Source organism: Astatotilapia calliptera, chromosome 1, assembly GCF_900246225.1.
Source record: "Astatotilapia calliptera chromosome 1, fAstCal1.2, whole genome shotgun sequence".
Taxonomy (NCBI): domain Eukaryota; kingdom Metazoa; phylum Chordata; class Actinopteri; order Cichliformes; family Cichlidae; genus Astatotilapia; species Astatotilapia calliptera.
Window position 1 is genome coordinate 36,033,787 of NC_039302.1, and position 22,122 is coordinate 36,055,908.

Below are 22,122 nucleotides of genomic sequence, written 5' to 3' on the forward strand. Positions count from 1 at the left end.
ACATCTCTCCATGTGTAACAATGCAAAGCTAAAATCTTACTAACTTTCAGCATCAGTATCACAGGATACATCATAGTTTTAATAGCAAAACCTGCACTAATTTAACATCTATGGCATAGAGCAGGGGTGTCCAACATGAGGAGCACAGACTCCAACCTGTCCCACTGGAGCATGTTGGAAAAGGTGAAGAAGAGGATAAATTTTGGAATTTCTTTCTTTAATGAAGCGAAATTCCTTTAACAGGTAGAAAAACACATAATTCTGAAATTGCAATGTGTAGTCAAACGTCTTTTCACTGCCACACACAAGAGATTCACTGATCCGACCCACTTAAGATGAAAGTGGGCTCCATGTGGCCCAGGTTGTAAAATCAACTGGACATCCCTGGCACGGAGGAACAGAAACGAGCACTGGAGCACGGAGGGCAGGTGGCTGGTCAAAACACTCCAACAGCTCCATTTTAAAACTTGTGAATTTCACTGTGAAATGAAGAAACCACACTGTTGTATATAACAGTCTCAACATGATGATCAAACAACTTTAGGCCCTGAAGATTTTCAAAGTTCGTGAAGGACACAGAGGATCCACGGATGATCTGTCTGCAGGTTGTTGCACCATCTCCTGTTCAGCTTGTGACAATTTTCTCTGGCGTAAGATGCCACGTCCCTTTTATTTGGTTTACTAAACTTTAGAGGGGAAACTAAAAGTTCTGCATCTTCATCCGCTATTCAGATCATGCAGTGATCCTGAGACTTCCTTTAAACCCACTCCTCTGTATTCTGAGGGCCTGTGACTTGGAACATTTTGCATAGCCTCATTAACAAAAGTGAAAAAATACAAAAAGTGAAAAAACACAAAAGCTTATTTTGAAGGGCAGGTACTGGTTGATCTGTCATTAATATTTTTTAACAAGAGAACAGTGCTTAAAAGTCCATGTTTGGCAGCTGTGGCACATCTGTATCCACTTAGGCTGCTGTAGCTGCTCAGTTAATGAGTCCCTCAAACAGTCTGACATCTTTCTGTTCATTTACAGTCAAAAGTTGCATCACGAAGAAAAACACGCAAACTAGAGAGCAGCAGAGCCTCCCCAAACCTGACGGGACGTGAACGCCCAGCAGTGAGCACGTGAGCTTTGGAGTCGAACACGTACGACAGGCAGGAACAGACACGAATATTCTGTGAGTCGTTTGATTCAGAAACAGTGATAATCTGTGCAGAGATTCCTGTCTGTTCTTGTGTTCACCATCCAACCTGATGTAACAACAGACTACAGCAGAGGGAATCCACAACAAACAGACACTGAGCGTAAGTTAAGGACGCTTAAAGGTGTGACGAGATTACTCGGGGAAATGCAGAGATACTCACACAGGCATCCTGCTGGAGGTTTTGTAAGAACTGCTTTGCCGGCAGCAGGAAGTGGAGGAGGTAGCGGAGGCCGTCTCCTCGGTAACAGCGCTCCACAACGCTGAGGACCTGACAGAGGACAGTTGGGGATGTGGCTTGGAAGGGTGGGTAGAGGGCTGCCAGAGCCGACTGGATGCACCGGTCCAAAGATTCAGAGTCCTGCAAAGAGTATGAGACGTTTTACTTCAAAGGTAATTTATTTCAGCTGGCAAATCTAAGAGCTCTGCTACACTTTAACAGATGCCACAAATGAGAGTTTCACATTTTCAGATCCCAAAAAAAATCAGACACACTACAGAAGAACCTTTAAACACACAAGGTTTCAATCTTCTTTAATCTGAGCTTCAGACGACACGATAACATCTCAACTGTGGATTGAAATTGAGAGCTGGTAACAAATTGTCATCACCATCTGAATTTTATGCCTCTGTGCTTATCAAACAATCAATGCTGGCATGTTTTCCTGAAAGGTGGAGATTGCAAAACAGCAATGTCAAACTCACTTGTCAAACTCACTACCCTGCGTTAAGAGACGGATAATAAAACAGTTGCGCTGACGCTGAAAACAATGTGCAGGCCTAATTCTTTCCAAGTTTACTTTTACTGTGCGCTGTACAGTACAGTATCTGATGCAGACTGACTGTTTTGTTTATTTGTTAGTTTAAGGAAGTCCTCTCTGGCTCCTCTGTCCTGATTTTATCATACTGCTGATAAAAGACGTCTCTCAACCAAATCACTCTATAATGAGCCGCTCAGACCAACAAAAGGTGCTTTCATGGTATTAAAGAATAATCAGTTTCAGCTCATGTGGCCTTAATGCTGGGCTGTGTGTCACAATCAGCAGTAGAACAGCCCAAACTGCAGAGGATACAGGAGAGAACATGTGAGTGTGTGTCTGCAGAACATCCAGCTGTTGTCTTTAAAAACGCCACACCTCTGCATCACATTCCAGAACAGACAACAGCTCCTCTGTTCCCATCTGTTCAGACCGATCAAAGGGACTGATCGGATCGCCTCGGAGACCACAGCAGCTTCCTCTCCCGCTATGACCACACGTCATGCGAGTGTGCTGCACCTCCACAGTCAGCTGTCGTGTGTCCGTAAAGCTGCTCTCACACTCATGTGCTTCCAATTGACACATTTGATTAATGTTTAAGGCCAAGCACAGAAGGCAGGCCCTGGAGGTGTGGCTGGGAGGCCCCGTCTGCAGCGGTAACTGGATCCACTGGTCTGGAAGTAGCGGCGACTGGTCAGGTAAAAATATCCGCACCCCGTCTGGCTCCAGACAGCCCTCTGAGGTGCGTGCGTCCATGCCTCCTCTTTAATTCAACATGTCTAACATTCCAGGCAGAAGCACACTGACTGGCAGCTCCACCCTCAGCGTCGGCTTCACTCACACAGACAAATAAGCTCAGTTTTCCTCCTTTTCCTGTCGTTAACGATCCAGGAGCAGCAGGTCGCCGCTGTGCAGCACCTGAGAAGCACCTGCAGCTACAAACCAGCAAGGAAGCGATAAGAAAATCTAATTTTCAACCAACTCTTCACCGTGAAGAGGAAGTAACACAACAGAGACCATTAAAGATCTGCAGTGGACAGTTATCGGCATTCAGTTTTAAATATTAAAAAAGAAAACCCTTTTCATATTTTCCTGTGTTTTTAGCACCGCCAGGAAGGACGTTTCTATGGAAATAAAGGTGACGCTAACACAGCTCAACACACCAACACACCAGGGTAAAGTGTGGTGGGATGGAGTGCCAAGTGTCAGAAAAATAAAGGAAAAAGAGGTTTTGGCATGAGTTGAATGAAACCTGCCACGGCCTCTCTTTTTTTTCTTCTTTTAATTGTTTCATGTCAAATGTCTTGCTTTCATAGTCGCTGGAAACCAGGATTGTAACCAAGATTACATTTTGATGAATTGCACAACTATACAGAACTATGCACAGCGTCACTGGAGAGTGGTTTGGGGTGGAGCGCGTTCTTGAATGAACAGTGTAATAGTTCCAGATAGCTGAAATGCCCATCCCTGATAATTAACTGTATTTATAATGAAGTTAAAAACAGGTTTACCAAGTGCTTTACAGCTATACATCCAAGCAAAGTTAAACAAACGCAGCACATTATAAAACAGAAAATACAGAAACTCAGTAATCAAGACTGATACATAACTTGTCGTAAAATACATAAAAAGCTGTTTTATAAGCTTTAAAAGTGGATACGAGGGCAGCTCATGTGATTATCAGCTGAAGCTTGAAGTGGAGTCTGTCTGTCGCCTGGCCTTCGGGACCAAAGGCAACAGCTGGTCCGAGTCTACAAGGAGGCATGCGAGTTTAATATAAGACTGGGGTTGGGCAACTAATTTTAATGTCATGAGCGATTTTGGCATCCGATGGTTATGAAAACAAGATAATTGCTACAAAAGCTCTCCCTCTCCGGTTTATTTTTGGCATTTTAAGTCTTTATTTGACAGCATTGTGTAGCGAGAGGAAGATACAGAGAGAGGGGGAGGGGCAGCCCGGTGCTGCCCAAGTCCAGTCCAAACCCACGTCCAAAACCATCCTCACCTCCATCCATCCTTATCCTGTCTGAGCAGGACGTTCCAGATATCTCCTCCCAATAATGTTTTCCAGTTCTTCCCAGGGCATCCAAGTTGCTCCCAGACTAGACAAGATATGTAATCTCTCATGAATTGAAGGTCAATCCCGTTGTTTACTCCCAGTTGGGGTTGTTTGGAAAATTTAAGGCTGAGCTCAGTTTGGCTGCTTTTGTCCACCACAGCTCACGAGCACAGTTGAAGGCCGGAACAAAGATCAACTGGCTCCACTTTCTCTTCCCCACAACAGTCTGGTACAATGCCTCATGCTACCTCTACTTACCCATGTCATGCTCCACCATCTCTAGAGATACCTGCACTCCCTTGGTTGGTGCAGCAACGTTCCTCGATTCCCAGAAGGAGCAATCCACCATTTTCCAAGAGAGAAATGTGGCCTCTGACTGAGAGGTGCTGACCCTTATAGCAGTCACTTCTCACTTTGCTACAAACCGCCACATTGCAAGATCAAAGTCACATCCTGATGAACACGTCTTTCATTCACATTTCACTTAAAGTTCTAAATGCTTCGTGTAAAACACGTTCTTAAGTGAAAGCTGCTTCTTGTTTAAGTTTGTGAATACTCAGATTCAAGTACTGACCCAAATAAGCGCATGACTCCTGCTGTAATCAAGCAGTTTTAACATAAATCAGTTGAGATAGTCTCTGGTAGCAGTGCAGGGAGGGGGAAAATGGGAGACATGCTCGCCGTTCTCAGCTGCACACTTCGGCACATTCTGTTGATGATTTCTGGGACCGTTACAGAAATCCAGATCACTGCAGATAACAGCATGACAGAGTTTGTGCATCATCCATGGTCTCTGTGATAAAGGACGCCTTCAGTGTGTCTTCATACTAAACTGATACCATCAGTCACACCGAGTTGCGAAAGAAAATCTACCTTCATCTGTCCTCCAGAGGGCAGAACTCACGAGGCAGGTGCCTTCAGGCGCCAGCATTAAACGACTGGAGACTTACAGGTGACAGTTGTTTAAGTCACAAAAGCTTATGTCATGATTTTTAATGCACCAGCATCTTTTTCTATTGAATGTAAGCACAACATCGGCAGTGAACTCAAGTCCAAGTTCAGTTTAAAGACAACCAGTGTTGACTAAATCATGGATATAGTCCTGACAACATAGGTTATTCCTAATTTGCTAATAAATTCATAATAGTTTAATCAGAAAGATGTAAAAACTACAAATATGACAGAATGTGTAACTGAGTGTTTGTGTTTTCTTTTTCACAGCGCAGACAGATGGTGATGTAAGACAGCACCACGATCAACATCAGAGTCTTATTTATCTGCTGTATGAGTCTCAGATGCAGAGATTACGTCACTGCATCACAGCAAAAAAATAAATAAATAAAATAAATTGAACATTATTTTCTGTTTTTCTAAGCAGCTTCTTTAGCGTTTAAATTCTCCTTATTTGACTTTGTCCTGACTGTAAAGTTTGACGCTTCTGTTTATCGCTGTATTTGCGCCGTATTCAAAGCGCCCACAGACCTGTTGAACTGACCCTGCGGTGATGTCACTAACAGTTTCCAGTTGTGTCGTCCTGCTCAGCCAGCGTTCCCCTTCAGCCTCGGCTGAATATTCTGGATGTGAATCAGGCGACAACTGGCAGCCAAATGCAACACTGAGGCCAATATTAGCAGCAGGATATCAGATGACAGCTGGTGCAGGGGGACAGGGGACCGGGGGGGGGATTTTTGTGCTGCTGAAAAGCACCGCGGCAGGTTGTGGACGATCATGAGTTTAAAGTGCTGATGCAAACAGAGACCGATCGTAAACACAGCAGCGCTCCAAAAGTTACAACCGGAGTGAAAATAAATGGGCACTGATGGACGTCTCTGCTGACGTGACACTGACACAAAGCTGGCAGCTTCATCAACGACAGAAATTTACAGATTCATCGCTGCACCGCCAAACTTCAGATCGTTTTGTAAACCGTGGACAGTTCGTATTTACGACATTCATATCTTATACTGTCTATGGCCTACAAGTAAGAAAGCACTGTGAAAATACAGCATGCATATGTAAGAGCTATTTGAAAATGTGAAATATAGACATTCTTAACTCATCATAATAAGGCCAGTATGTTAACGTATGTTTAGATCATCTTCTCTGAGGTGCGATGAGCTAATGGTCTCTCCTTTTCTGCATTAGGACTCTTAATATGCATTAATACGTGTTTCAAGAACCAGAAAACCTCAGTGACACAGTCCAGGAGGAGTAAACCCATTAAACATACTTCACATCTTTTATGTTGCGGATATAAACTGTAAACCTACTCTGTTGTGTAACGGCATGAAAAGACTGTAGGAATCACGATGTATATAAAAGCGAGGATTACAGTATTAAGACTGCAGCTCAGGCTTGCTTTGAGAGGGTGAGGAGGATGATGGGAGGGGGCCGCATCAAAGCAGGCTGAGAGAGGTTCCCATGGGAGAAAGAGAGAGGCCACCCACTCTGAATAATAACTTCATTATCCTCAACACACCAGAGTCCTGTGATAAAAACACTGCTTTTACTTTCATTCAGATTTACAGAGTTTCAGTCAGTTCGGCCTCTAATCCGGAGTGCAGCAACAGAAGAGTCTCACTCCTGAGATCACTTCACAACGTAAACACACCAATTAGGAGGAGGTCAGAGGTCAAACCAGTGGGTTTAAGCTCCTTCCTGTGTTGCACCTCAGGCTGAGCAGTGATATGGATTCAGTGTCAGTGTGAAGAAACAGAAAAACAAGCAGAAATATTGGAGGTCAAAGCCTAAAATAATTGGGCCGACGTGGGACTGAAAGTGAAATTCTGGAGTTTAAGACAAGATTTAAACAAATCGTTTGCCGTCTGACTCACGAGCTCCAGGTGTGTAGGAACAGTGGAGAGATCAAACAGGCAAAGTAAACAGAGATAACTCTGTTACTGAGCTTACTGTACTGAGATTATTTTGGTATTGTGAACCGGAACGGGAGGGACCAGACAAACCTGATCAGCATACCTCATGCGTTTCACCACCCCTTTGGATAACACCACGCTACCAAGACAGAGGACAGTGTGCCTGTACAACAGAGACCACGACCAGCTGGAACTGGAGTCCAAAGCTGGTCGCATGAAGAAAAACCACAGGAGCTCTATTACTGCAGATATAGGAACTGAAGGAAAGACATCAACTACCAGGCGTCATTTTACTGACAACCAGCCAATCGCTGGGCTTCACATTCTTTATAGAGCACACTATAAGTCACTATAAATAACTCACTGTCAATGGCAACAGCATGTAAGCAAGCCAGTAAACATAAACCTGCAGGCAATATGTGGACCAATAAGGAATATTTACACTTAACCAATCATGTGATGCCCCCTCAAGTTTAACAGCTTGTTAGTGACCAAACAGAGTAAGGGAAAAACGATGAGTGGATAGTCTGGTGACCTGTTCAGAGCATGCCCTGCCTCTCACAGTGTGACAGCCCTGAACATATGGCAACAATGGCTGGATGGATAAATATTACACCTACATTATTGTATGCTTAATGTTAAGCAGCTATCTGCAACCAGATGGTCCATGGTTGTTGGGAAATGCCAAAAATCTGTTATTCTCGGTCTGATCTCTTGTTAACAGTATTAGAGTGATATCTCTGATACAAGTAGTGGAAATTAGCTTTCTCCGAAAGGTGGATGGGCTCTGCCTTAGCGATCGGGTGAGCAGTTCAGTCATTCGGGAGGCATTCAGGGAAGGGCCACCACTCCTCCACATCAAAAGGAGAGGACTAAGCCCGTCACCTCCTGGGTAAGGTGTTCCGGCCAGGCATGTGCTGCCAGTAGGAAGCCCCGGAGTGAAACCAAGGCAATTTGGAGAGCTAACATTTATAGGCTGGCCTCGGAAAGGCTCAACGTTATCGTTAGAAGGAGATGGTGAGATGGAAGTCTGGGCTTCCCTACTGCCCCCACGACCTGACTTTAGATAAGAGGAAGAAAATGGCGGGATGATTTATTGTTTTAGATTTGAACTTTTATTGAAATGGTTGGCATGAACTTTTGAACAGCCTGCATCATTCTCAGTGCACAGCACAAAGCACCATACTTTTCCGTCGCAATGTTTTAGTTTTTCAGATGTTAATTTAACACATTTTAATAATACGTCAACATCTTTTGTTGTAACATGTTTTCAAATCATTTTTAACATTTACGACTGCTCGTCATCTGTCTGGACTATAATGTTGATAATGCACAATGTGAGGTGCCGCACAGTTAAGCAGCATGATTCATTATTGAAAAATGTGTTAAATATAGGGCTGCCACAAACGATTATTTTGATAGTCGACTAGTCACCGATTATTTTTGCGATTAGTTGACTAATCAGATCATCATCCATTGAACGTAAAACTGGCTTATTGCACCAGCAGCATCTGCTCTTATATAACTATCATTAGCTTACAGCTTTAAGTGTTTAAGGTATGTTTCTAATTACTGGTTGCTAGAGCTGGGCGATATGAGATTTTTTCATATCACGATATGTTTTTTTTTCATTTCAGGCGATAACGATATCTATCACGATATAAGCCAAATAACTATATTTGTAAGATTTAAATGTGCCGTTGCTCACAAGTAAAATGTGAAATAATCAGCAGCTTGTTTTTATTTAAATATTTATTTCCCATAATAAGTTCAACAGGGTAGATGTACTTAAGGAACATGAGACTTTTTCAGATAAATAAAGGCAAATATTGCAAACTACACAAAAGGCAGCCGCTAAAGCGTTTAAGTTTCAAAACAGAACAAACGAAACAAACTAAATTGTCAATTCCACTTAGAAACAAAATATTAATTCTAAAAATAAATCTTAGTTTGTTTTACAGAAGAACAGACAAAACTGACTAACTTTTGTCAATATCAAATAAACTGAGAACTAAAAGGAAATTCTCAATCTCTCCTTGTTGTATAGCTGAGCTTTTCAAACAGTTTTAACAGTTACTTTAGTCTGACAAAAGCCGAATGATGAATTAGCGCTTCCAGTCAGAGACTGAGGCTACGTCCACACGTACACGGGTATTTTTGAAAACGCAGATTTTCCGTTTTCGTTTTAAAAAATAATCCCGTCCACACATAAAGGCAGAAATGAAGGAAAACGCTGCTATGAACATGCCAAAGCAGCAGGTGGCGCTAGATTCCTAACCGTGCAGAAATGTTGGCCAATCAGAAGTCTAGAAGCCTCGGTGGGAAAAAGTAAACAAAGCTGGGGCATAGAAGCAGAACCGAGTCGTATGTGTGGAGGGACAGTAACTGTGTGTATATGTAAGCATTTAAACACTGCAGAGAGTAGAATTAACAGTAACAGTATTGTAGAAATTCATTTCACAGAAACAATAACGTGGCGCACAGTGTGACGCATGCACCAGTTTATTGTATTTCCAGACTTGCTTTCGGCACAATTTACAGTGCAGCTACTCTGTTTTTTGTCAGACTTGAAATAGCCGAAATACCTTCACACTACGGAACTTCTATGGCTCTTCCGTTCGACAATCTCTCCGGCGTTGGAACCATCATCTGTTTTCTCTTCGGTCACGCTCGGTTGATTTTTCTAGTCGGCACACTCATTTCCTCCATTACCCGCTGGCTCCATTACCCGCTGGCTGCTTCCCAAACAAACACACGTGCGGCTTGGCACTTGTGCTGTACGTAACAAGTCACGCGACGTGACGCTGCGGCTGTGATTGGTTCGGCTCTGCGCTACTTAATTTGGATTGGCTGATCTTTTGGTTTTTTTTTGTTTTGTTTTTTTTGTTTTTTAAAGAGGACAAGAGCGGCGAGGTCTATCGCGATAGCTTAATTTCTCTATCGAGTAAAAGTTATATCGCGATACATATCGTTATCGTTCTATCGCCCAGCTCTACTGGTTGCTGTGAGACTTTTTTCTGTAGCTACTTCATACTATATTTGAAATGTCCATTCAACCATCACGTTATGCTTTGCTCTCATTCTTCAGATGTTACTCTTTCAGTTTCACTGTTGCTGTCAGTACTTGGTGCCATTTTTAAATGAGCATGTGGATGGAAGAGAAAAGGGCTCCTGTTTAATAATCAGGATGGAGCCTCTGAGATAAACTAATGTAATATCTCAGGTTCAGCTGGTTTTATGAATAGTTAGTGGCAGCCCGTGTCTCCCCTGAGGGTCATGATTCATCCTTCCAACTGTTCGGCTGACTGCTCAGCGGCAAACCAGTTCCTGTTGGGTGTGGAGGAGGAGGAGTCAGCGGCGTGCTGAAACTGTTCACATGTTTAAACAGCCCAGCCACAAAAGGGGGTCACGGTTCCACAAAGCAGAGGTCATGACTGTTTTAGTTACCAATCATGGTAACATGGCATGGGGAGGGAGGAGCTATATAGGCGAGGGACCCACAGGACATATGACCTTTTAACCCCCCCGTTCCAGAGACGTGAACAGTGACAGGCCAGCTGTCAGCTAAAGGAAAAGTAGAGATTTCTGACGGCACAGACCAATTCAACCAGCGACGGAGACGCGCTCAATCCAGATACTGAAAAAGCTGTACCTCATACCAGGCTCAGTCTGTCCAATCAAGGCAGTGATTGAGTAAAACACCCGATTAAGAAAACTGACCTCAAAGGTATCTTTAATGCTAGAGATTTTTCCCTTTCTCCTACATTTCCTTGCAGGGAAAAGCCTGATATGCACTTCTATTGGTCAAAGTCAGCCACATGTGAGGGGCGCAGAAAGGGAACATTGTGATGTTGATATATAAGAAAGCACGAGGTCTCTTAAGTCCTGCTTGCATCAAACAATGTTTTGTGCCACAATAATAAAGTCTATGAAATGATAATAAAAGGATGAAGTGATGTGCGCAGAGGGAAGTAATTATTTAATCCCTGTTGAATTTGTGAGTTTGTTCACTTACAAACTGAGTGAAGGTAACAACTGTTGCTCTCATTTTTTGGACATGGAACAAATAAAATGACCGTCAGTTGCCCTTAGTCTGGAGTATGGCTGGGCTATATCATACCGTTCACGGTAATACCGTTATAACGTTAGGCAACGATAAGAAAATGAAATATCGCGATAGAATATGGGTAAAACACACATGCGCGGTGCCTTTGTTTTCATACGCACATGGCGGAAAAAGCATGGCGGTGACGCAGAATGAGAAGGGCGAAAGTGGACGGTTGTATGAAACGGATGAACCAGAACTGGTTTGTAAAAATGCTGCAACTTCAGTGGTGTGAAACTGGTTTGGCGTTCGTCCGTCAGATATGCACCAAAGCACTATTTTTGGTAGCGCATGCTAGCGGGCCGTCGTTATTACCGTGTTTTTCGGAAAATAAGGCACACTTAAAATCAATCCTTTGATTTTCTGAAAAAAATCGACAGTGCCCCTTCCCGTGTGCCTTATGTATGAATTCTGGTTGTGCTTACTGACCTCGAATCTTACGTGGTACACAGCGCTCAGAAATCTGTCAAAACTGTACGTGTTGGCCTCCTTCACTGCATGCAAACAACACTCTGCACATAAAATAAAAAGATCCATATTCTCATATCTGCAGCTGTATTTGCACAAGACCACAGTTCAACAACAGCCTCATGCCACTCACATATTTATATCCATTTGATGTGGCTCCCTTACTCCGGACGAACACTATGAAACCTTCAGTGCAGATGGTTTCTGCAGAAACACACAGCCAACAGTTGATCACAACAAAAACACCCACACCACAGACACACACACAGTTCATGTTGCCGATTGTGGCTGGGAGATAAAAATCAGATGCTATTTTCCTTCTCCTCTGTTGCGCTGCTGCGATGCGGCTAACCACAGACGGCCCACCCTGATACAAAACACGCTGCTTTTGAAATCAGTGACGATCCTTAACAGAAAAACACCTCGACACGGTAAACTAGACAGATGTTTGATTGTCCCACAGGGATGTGCAGCCTCTGTCACTGTGGCTCCACATCCCTCATCACAGCACAGCGTCAGAGGTCTGTGAAGCCTTTTCAACAGCTTCATGTTATCTGATGACCTCTGGTGAAATGTGGAAATTACAAATGCAGACAACCTCTGTTTCCTTAACGATTACAAATCTAACAGGGCCTGCGGGTCACACAAGTCCCGTGTGAAAATAATAAAGCATGTCTGCATCGGGAAGCTCCACGGTGTCGTTTTTCATCTCCTGCTCCATTCATCAATATTTCCTTTAACCACAAACTGCCTTTTTCTCATTCAGAGACTTGTTTCTGTTTGCTGTGACCTGTTGCAGCTTGTTTAAAGTAGAAGACAATTAAAGTCTCATCTGTCTGATTGTATCAGGCAGAGGAGACTTTAATTGTCTAATCTGCAAATGATGAGCAAGAATGAACAGAATGAGCATGCCTTTATTCTGAAAATCCCAGCTGTAAACTCATCATGAGAGGAAAACATGACAGATGAGACGACGTACCAGGCAGCGATCCACAGATAATAGGAAAGGAATGCTACAGATGCACATCCACAATCACACAGAGGAAATCAAAGCCCTCAGCCTCAGGCTCGGAGTCTGCTCAGGTATTCAAAGTCACCATCTAATTGGTAAAATGCCACTTGGTTACCACAGGTGAATATTTTAATCAACAGTGACTATTTGAATTATTTGATGGGATTTTCTGACCGATATAATAAGGCTTGCTGTGTGGTGCAGACAGTCCAAGAAGTCAGGTTCAATTCTTCAGAGGAAGTTCCAAAAGCCAATCGAGGCCTACTGCTGCTGCCGGAGTCCGACATGACTCAAAGTGGGAAGGCATCAGGAAGTTAACAGGAGGCAACAAGGGCCAAGAAAGCTGGTAATCAGCTACTGAAAAAGCAAATGCAGATCTGCCAGGTCGTCCACAGCACTCCAATCAAACTGGCATCAAAACAAAGCTTACTCCTAAGCACCGACAGCCAATGAGAGTCCCTCACGCCGACATCACAAGCTGAAACTTCTCTCAACACCTGTTAGCACTGCAAACAGATCTCACACCTGGGAAGAAGTTTTCCAGTTGGTCTGTTTCCAGTGACCTGGAACTCTGTTTTTACCTTCCATGCACTCAAAAAGCACGAAAGGTAAAAACACAAACGGAAATGCTGTTATGCAAGTGGATATGGGACCACCAGCCTAGAGTTTAACTCACACGCTCTGGACACCATTCAGGAAGGCTCCGTTTCAACATTTTGATCTCAATGGAGGAAAAAATAAAACTAGAGAACCGATACCAAGTCATGGAACCAAGCTGATTCTACTGCATGCCTTAGATTATCAGCTCTGTCAGCACTGGCAAGTTTTGTTTACTTTCCTCCACAGTTGTGCATTGCAAAATAATGATGTCATGAGCATATGCATTCATAGTTAAGCCTACCTGGTAATCCGTTTCCTCGCTGCCTTCAGACAGAGAATAATACACCTGCACTGACACTTTAAACCTGCACAGGGCTACTTTTTACCCATAGAAAATTCATTAGAGAAATCAATTACGGGATTGTGGTATCAATAAAATCTCATCAATATTCTTTCTTGTGATTGTAGCACAAAGGAAGAGAAAAGAAGAAGAGGAAGACCTCAGGTTGTTCTGATGAAGCTGCAACTTAAAACTGACAGTCACAATCTGCCACAATAATAATAGCATAAAATGTCACAACAAAGTGACCGTGATGATCCCTCAGGTCAGACGCTGTCAGATTCATGGGAGGCAAACATGTCTGAAAGAGCCTTATAATGAAATGCAGATTATCAGGAAATGTCTTCAGTTTGACTCTTCAGAACTAAAAGTGTGTTTGTATTGTAGTATACATTATTGAACTAGAGAAGAAGAAACAAAACTCAGACTAACAAAGCCTGAGCAACAAAACTAAACTGGAAGCAGCAAAGACGTGATATAAAATCAGCTAAAGTCAGCGAGGTCCTCGGCTTCAAAGCAAACACTCCTTTCACTTTGCTTTCACACTGCCTGTGGTCTTTGTTTCTGCCTCCTGTGGAGTGTTTTCACAGGAGTTCACACCTTCATGAGGCCAGGCAGCAGCTGAGCCACCATCCATCCCACATGAACACAAACCTTTCTCAAACCTGAAGGGGAACAAAAACGTCTCGGCGTCCGGCGCCACAGCGCTCAGACCGATAGCGTAGAGCCGTGACCTTGACACACAGAGTTTCTAAAACATGAGATTAGATTTGCAAGTTTCTCACAGCGAAGAGCTGACAGGCAGCTCAATAAGCTGAGCTCAGCTGGCTGAGTGGGGAGGACAAAAAGCCCAACTTCAAGGCCCTTTATAGGGGAAAGAGGTAATGGCCGGTCCCTGTGGGACACGATTTGATTTAAGGGCCGAGCTAAACTCAGACCATTGAGAGGATCAGAGGGGCTGCAGGGGTACTCGACGGGGGAAAGTCTAAAGCAAGAAACATCTTCTCCTCAAGAGGAGAAAATCAAAAAGCCAGAAAAACAGTGAGCTGTCCCAAGTACCTGCACACAGTCAGAGCGAAATATTTCAGTTCATCTTCAAACTCAGCCTGAGGTGACTTTTAACAACAGAAGCTGGTCTAGGATCTGGTGTGGACAACCGCATGAAACCTCATGGTTCATCTGTGTATCACATTACAAAACCCCAGTATCCCACATCAAAGGTGTTCCTCATGTTTGCTTCACATGCTAATTATTACTGCAGCAAACTGAGCCAAAACTGAAGCTCAACCTGCAGCATGATGAACACTGCTGCACCCTTAAACCCCAAACTACAGACAGGACATGAAGGAAGTCTGTCTGCAGGATGGGGCGGCTTACGTTCAAGTGGCAGCAGGTAGGACTGTAAACAGAAACAATGCAGATTAATTGAAAGCCTCTCTCTGATGCGCCGACAATATGTTTTCCCTCAAACGACCTTCAGTGAATTCTGAATGTGTTTCAACTCCAGTGCAGAGAAGCAGCAGATTTCTGAACTCCATTAATCTGCTACTGCAGATTTCTGCAGGTGCTTCCACCATCTTTGACTTTGTTAACTCAAAGATGCCTGCAACAAGCTGCCAACAGTTCTTCATAACACACTGACCCAAAACGGTTTCAGCCACATCTGTCCATCTTAAAGACAAATTATCACCTAGTCATAATTCTGTCACCTCAAAGGTAAAAAGTCACCAAACAAGTCCACAGATACATAATCTGAGTGGATTTAACCTGATATAACAGAGAAGAAACATATTAACAAAAAAAAAAAACAACACAAAGGGGGTTTTTTTCTTTTGTAAATAACTTCACTGAACACAAGAATCCTCGACAAACCAGCTGGTTTAAATAAAGTCATGTAAGGAGTGGGTCTAGGACAGCCGTGAGACGTTTGCGCTCAGCATTAAAGCTGCAGCTACTGTAAATACCACCATAAACGCCTTCATGTGGGCTGTTTAAAGTTGCCCAGTTACAGACCAGAAAAGCAGTCATGCTCACTTTATCGCCTTCTGTTTACATTAAATTGGCGGAGGACTCAACTGATGCACCGATTGTAACTCCAACTCCTACGTTTACCTCTGTGCATGCTGCAGACTCATCTCTGCCTCAGCACTGTTATTCATCATTATACATACATAACATTATTATGACTGATTACATCTGTAATGCAGTTGAAGTCTGATTACACCAGTCTGACATTTATAAAAACAGGTTGTAAAAAGTCATTAAAAAGAAGTTTAAAAAGTTTGATACTTGATATACATTATCAAGTATCAAACATACATTCAATTTACCATTTAATTTTTTCTTAAAAGAAATTCCAACACATAGGATCCATATGAAAAAAAACAAAAAAACAAAACAAAAAACACCTACGATCATTCATAAGTGATAGCGAATATGAGAGCAGACACAGGCCTAGAATCACCAGCTGCAGTCCAAAGTGGTGGAGTTGGAGTCTGTCAGGATGATCAGCATCCTCTCTGGGCAGCTGAATGATATCATGAACTGCCACGACAGCAACCTGCCACAGAGCCTTTAGAGAAAATGCACGACAAGAAAAAGCTGGGACCGGCTGCTCAGCTGTGACTGAACTTTTTAATCAAGTGTTGTTTGGATCCTGCATGATGAATGAAGATAATAAGATGAAGACAAAAATGCTAAAACGAGTAGGGAATTATAGTGCAGTGGACCACCCATGTAAAGTTTGTAAGTGGAAAACAATGAAATGGATCTAATATCCCACATGAGGGACCCTGAAGCTCTCTGCATGTGTGGCAGGATTCACCTCACACTGAAGTAGGTCAGAGAATTTATTGGCCTGGGGGGGAATCTTATTTTACGGGTGTTATATTCAGGTAGCGTGTTCTTCGGTGGAGGGGTGTTTTCCCAGACGGAGTTGAGGGTGAAGGGAGGGGGAAGAGGCTTCATGTTTCAGGCAGGCTGGGGCAGGAAGATGACAGGGTGCTGAGGTACGGTGAGGACCTGCAGGAACACTGGCTCTTTGTGCTGCCTCCTCCGAAGCGCATCGCCGCGGGTCCATCCCAACAACGCAGCACTCAACACCGCGGACGACGACCACTTCCTATCGCTGACGAGTCCCAAGAGATAAAAACATTTCCGGCTGAGCTGCAGCCTGCAGGTTCAAAGGCTGAGCTTTTTTCCTCTGACATCTGACCCGAGAGGCAGCGTGAAAAACAGCTTCCATCAGGCGGTGAAGTGAAGCCCACTGGGTCAGTGTGTTAAACCCGATACGCAAGATGAGCAGCCCGCTCATGGAAACCTCTTCCATCAAATCCTGTTTACTGGAAGCGGATTTCTTTAACCGTTTTAAGAAGTATTACCAAATCTCATGTCATGAAATCTTTTTTTTTTTTTTTTAAATCACCCAAACTAATTATCTTGAATTACACTGAGGCTTATCTGTGACATGTTTGTTGTAAGAATGTCAACGATCCATGACCACACCTTGTTTTCTGTCTGTAACCTCCATCAGTGCGAGTCCATTATCTGAGTTCCTCAAACATTCCTGCAGAGCTTCAAGGCTCTGTAAATCAGAGGCGTTTGGGCTTGTCAAGGGTCTGCTGGGTAAAAAGACGGTGTCGCAGGAAGAGCCTGAACACATCCGCTGATCTTTATATCTCAATTTAACCCGTGTGAGGTCCAAGGCATCAATGACGAGGAGTAACCCTAACCCCACTGTTTGAGAAAAATAAAAAGGCTTTTGGGGAAAAACTGAAATAATTTTTAGTGTGTGCGTTAACTAGGGCTGCCACGATTAGTCGACTAGTCACGATTATGTCGACTATTAAAATCGTCGACGACTAATTTAATAGTCGACGCATCGTTTGAAGCTTTGTAAGATCACAAAGGACGCAGGAATGAGTAGAAGGATTTAAGAGTGTAATAACGGACTGAAACAGAAGATGGCAGCACTGCATGTACAAGGATGCCAGCTGCCGTTAAACCCCGAAGAAGAAGAAGCTGTGTCCCAGAATTCATAGTGCAGTTGTCAACAATGGCGGCAGCTAGTTAGTTTTAACTTTACTCTTATTATTCTTTCTTGGTCACAATATAAACGTTTAACATATGTTCAGGCAAGAATGTAGCTGTGTAAACCTCAAATATCTGCTCAGTTTATCAGGACACCACATATTTTCAAAAGCGCTCCGACGTTTTCGGAGACGTCTGTTACCCACTAGCTCGTTAGCTAGCCGGGGGCTAGGTCACTAGAGCCGGTGAGAACACCGGACTCCCGGCAAATCGTTTTCAAACCCACCGCCGTCTTTCGCTAGTCAGGTTAAACATATATGAGTCACTTAGATAACTTCAAAATGTTATTGTTTGGCTTTCTTTAGTATTTTATTTGTTCCTGAGTAAATCGGTTTGGCTGAGATTAAAGTTATAGTTTTTGCACAGCTAAAACTGTCAAGCAGACAGCTGATTATCAGAAGTGTGAGACGCTGGAGAATATACTCCGGTGTCCTGTTATATTTTAGAAAGCAAGGAGTTTATTAAACTTCACCGAAACAATCTGCAAATTTCATTAAAAATTAATAAACTACCATCTTGTCTTTATTTTTAGTTAGCACATACCTTGAACACTTAAAGCTGTAAGCTAATGATAGTCATATAAGAGCAGATGCTGCTGGTGCAATAAGCTGTACGCTGTACGTCCAATGGATGATGATCTGATTAGTAGACTAATCGCAAAAATAATCGGTGACTAGTCGACTATCAAAATAATCGTTTGTGGCAGCCCTAGTGTTAACGGGAACTTTTTCTTTTTTTGCCCCAAATGCTGGGTTGGTTTTCGGGGTTTGGATCAGGGGGTACTGAGCCCTCACCTTAAATCCAGTTAAATAAACACAGCTTATTCCACAGTTGCTCTGAGGAAAAGAGTACATTTATCTCTATCCTAACATCACGTGCAGACCGGCAGAGGTTATGTCAGGCTGTGTGTTGCTTCTGGCACTGTCAGAGCGGCAGTTTGTCAGATGAAAGCTGTGATGTGCTGAGATTAAATGTTTTTATCTTACAGAATAAAAATAATCAATGCAGGAATGTGTTGAATAATGTTAGGCGTTTCTGCTTATTTAATAGGCTGTTTATGGAGATGATGATAAGTGCGCATCACCAAAATCTCAAACACTGATTCGCATCACAGCATAGTGCCATTTGGGTCATCCCAGCAGGGGGTTGATCTGCTAATCACAGAGAGAGGACTGCAGGCCAGGGAGAAAGCAAACTGCTATAAACCCGGTTAGAAACGTGTCATTCATGAGGGACATTACAGACCAGTATGATGAAACATGATGGCATAACATCACAGTCTGAGTCAGCTGCTGGGGTGAGGACAACTTCAGTTCAGAGACAGGAACACGGAGCAAAACATCTGGAAAACTGACCAAAGATGGCTGTGCTGCGACTGTAGTGTAATTGAAGTGTTTTCTGAGTGATTTTCTGCTTTAAAAACAGTTGAGCAGGACAACCTCCTGTCTGGTGGACTCCTGGTTCTAACTCCTGCAGAACCTTTATGGTTCCCCAACATGCCTGAGCACGTGTTCTTCAGCCTCGCAATATTTCACCTTTGTGTCAAACACACCCAATCACACTCCTCCATGGCAACAACATTTCATCTCTGCTCAGGTGTGTGTGTGATTCAGCCTCCAAAATGTGACTCACTGAAACAACAGCCACACACTTATTTATCTCCATTGTTACCAAGTTGCACTGTGGCAATCGGAGCAGACTGGACATGAGATCCAGGGCCTTATTTTCAAGCCTTCTGGTCATGAAGAGTGACCAATCAGGGCTTTTACTGGATTAAAATGGACCTTTGAAGGGTGACTTATTACGACTGGTCCACATACAGCCAAGGCTGTGTCACATTACCTCACAGAAATCTGTGTATTTTTAGATATTTCATTTAAAATAAATAAAAATCATTATATATATATATATATATATATATATATATATATATATATATATATATATATATATATATATATATATATATATATATATATATATATATATATATAAATAATTTTATTATTTTTATTTAATCCTCAGGTAAAATAGTAGGAAAAGGGGCAAGACCTCCAGCGGGAGCCAACATTTCTGAAGTCTAACAATGAAGCACTGAAAGCCCACAAAGCATTTCAGTCCATAATAAATCACGATCATTAATTTTGAGTTAATCCAAGCTTCGACAGATGACATTTTACTCAGCAGCTTCTCCTCTAAGACTTACAAACCACAAACAAATCCCAGTGAACCTGATATAAAGCCACTGAATTATAATGTGATTGGAGGAGGAACCCTGCGTTCATGCAGACAAGCTTTTAACACCTTTTTTAACACCACTTCATTTACTTCACTGCTGCAGGAAAGCAGGAAGCTCTTAACTCCCTGAAAGAAAGGACTTCTTTAACGTGAAAGTCTTCAGGTTTTGATAAACTAAACTTTTTTACCCTCTGACTTTTGTTCCAGGCATTTTGTTCAGGCAAAGCGATCTGTTTATTACACTTTAATAAAACTGGAAAAACAGGAATGTTGTACAATTTTCTGGCCAGCAGTGAGAAACCTCACAGTGTACAGTGTAATAAGAGCTCACGGGAAAGACAGAGATATCTGTGGCAAACCGTTTTGTGTTGTTACACTTCTTTTCTTTTTACACTTCCCAGGCACTGGGATGTACTGCAGGGAGGGACGCTGCTGTGGCTCTTTGGGAACAAACTGAAGGTCAAACCAACACTGTGAACTTTCACTAAAACTTTGTCTCGCCTTCTTCTGAGTGTGATAAAATGTGCTCCTCGGGTCTGATGTTAGTTAATGAGCCCAGAGTGAACTAAACTACAAAAACACTACAGGTACAAATTTAAGTGTTCTACCATAAAATAAATGATAACCACTCTTCTGTTCACCCCCATATTAAAGCCATCTTTACACACAGACTACAACGTTTCTATAGCATGACACAAACAGGCAGTCAGTTAAATCCATTACGAGGCAGAGATGTTTTTGTGCCATTGCCATCCTGATGTTAGGTGTGACACTAGCTGTGACAAATGAGGGGTAGACAGTGAAGCCGCATGCTTACTGGCTAACGTGTGACTTTAAGTCATTAACCAATGAGCACCACCTGGATAATCCTCCTTCCTAACTGTGAAGGGGCTTCCACACAGGAAGTGAGTCACTCGTAGTGAGTCACTTTGCAGCTCACTCTTTGTTGCTAGCAAGATATTCCTGCAATTTATCTAATCACTTTGTGTTGTGTGGATTGATGGATCGATAGAGCTTGATATAATCTTCATAGCAATGATGAAAATGTATTTTATTTCAAATAATATAATATAATGCATGCATAATGCAAATAAAATTGGTCCTAGTATAGAACCCTGTGGAACTCCATAATTATTCTTGTGTGTGAGGAGGACTCCCATTTACAGTAAGTTTAAGACGTTGTGGCCTTAATGATCTTACTTTGGTAAAAGTCCATCTGATGCTAAATAGTCATAACTGACAGCAATAATAAAACTACAAATCTACTAACAGCTCAGTAAGAAAACCAAACTAGGTTTAAAGCCTATAAGGAAATCCTGAGAGGTGACGCACTGACCACAGGACCAAAACAAACAACCGATTTCAGGAGGAGCTGAGGGACAAAACAGGAGTACAATCCAAACCAGCATCATGACAGCCCACAACATCTAAATGCATTAAACATCACCACATTTTACATTTAACCCCAGGTTTCTCTGAAGGCTAGAGAAAAGCCCTCACGTTGTTGCAGCTCTTCATTAAAGACACACAAAGGTCCTGGTATACATAATTTTGGGGGGGGTTGTTTGTTTTTTGGTTTTTTATGGAAACCTTCAACCACAAACTGACACTTAAAAACTTTAAAATAAAGATCTGAGAGTTTGGAAAAACACAAGAGGGTGAAGACAGGGACTCCAACTAAATGTGTATCCAAAAAAGCCATTACTGCTGCTTTTATTTACTGCACTTTAGCTGTCTTTGTGAACTGTTACATACTCGTTTTATTGCATTTGTTTTGCTTTTTCAATCATGGACATTTTAAACTGCTGAACCAACAGATGATTCTGCTTTTCTCTGTTTTGCTGCGAGTCTGAACTCAGAACTCAAGAGGTTTGAATTTAGAGGTTTATTTGAGCTGAACACAGACTCTGCTCCAAACCACACAAACACACTCACACACACACACACACACTCACACACACACACACACACACACACACACAATGTGCTGCAGACTGCTGTTGGAGACTGAGTGTGTGATCTTACCATGTTTGCAGTGTGCTGTCAGTCGCTGTGTATTCCAGTTTAAGACCATTTTAGCTCCTCTCTTCCCGTCTGTCTGTCTGTGTGCCGTGTGTCTCGCCTCCGGTGAGGTCTGATTCACTGCAACTCTCAGTCTAGCCTCTCACATGTTAAGCCCCGCCCACCAGCTGCCAATCATGCATCTCTGGATCCTCCCCCTGCCCTCCTCACCTCACCTCTCTGTCACTCTCTGCTGGCAGAACTTAAGGTACATCAACAAGATTCAAGTTACAAATACTGAAAATAAATAATTTAAATACCAAACAAAGTTAATCCAGTTTCATCACAACCTGCAGAATAAAACCCAGGAAAACCCA

The 22,122-nt window shown here is 42.7% G+C and overlaps 1 protein-coding gene across 3 annotated transcripts in view; it reads right to left on the minus strand.

The window, feature by feature from the left end:
• The window catches only part of plekhg4 (pleckstrin homology domain containing, family G (with RhoGef domain) member 4), a 44,330-nt gene extending 22,426 nt beyond the window's left edge, over positions 1-21,904 (minus strand). For all 3 annotated transcript variants that reach the window (XM_026176094.1, XM_026176085.1, XM_026176103.1), the window contains exons 1-2: positions 21,770-21,904; positions 1,366-1,563 (exon numbers count right to left, since the gene is read on the minus strand). In XM_026176094.1, coding sequence (XP_026031879.1) covers positions 1,366-1,563; positions 21,770-21,772 — 201 coding nt within the window. In that variant the 5' untranslated portion in view covers positions 21,773-21,904. The remainder of the gene's footprint in view (positions 1-1,365; positions 1,564-21,769) is intronic.
• Positions 21,905-22,122: the final 218 nt, after the last annotated feature.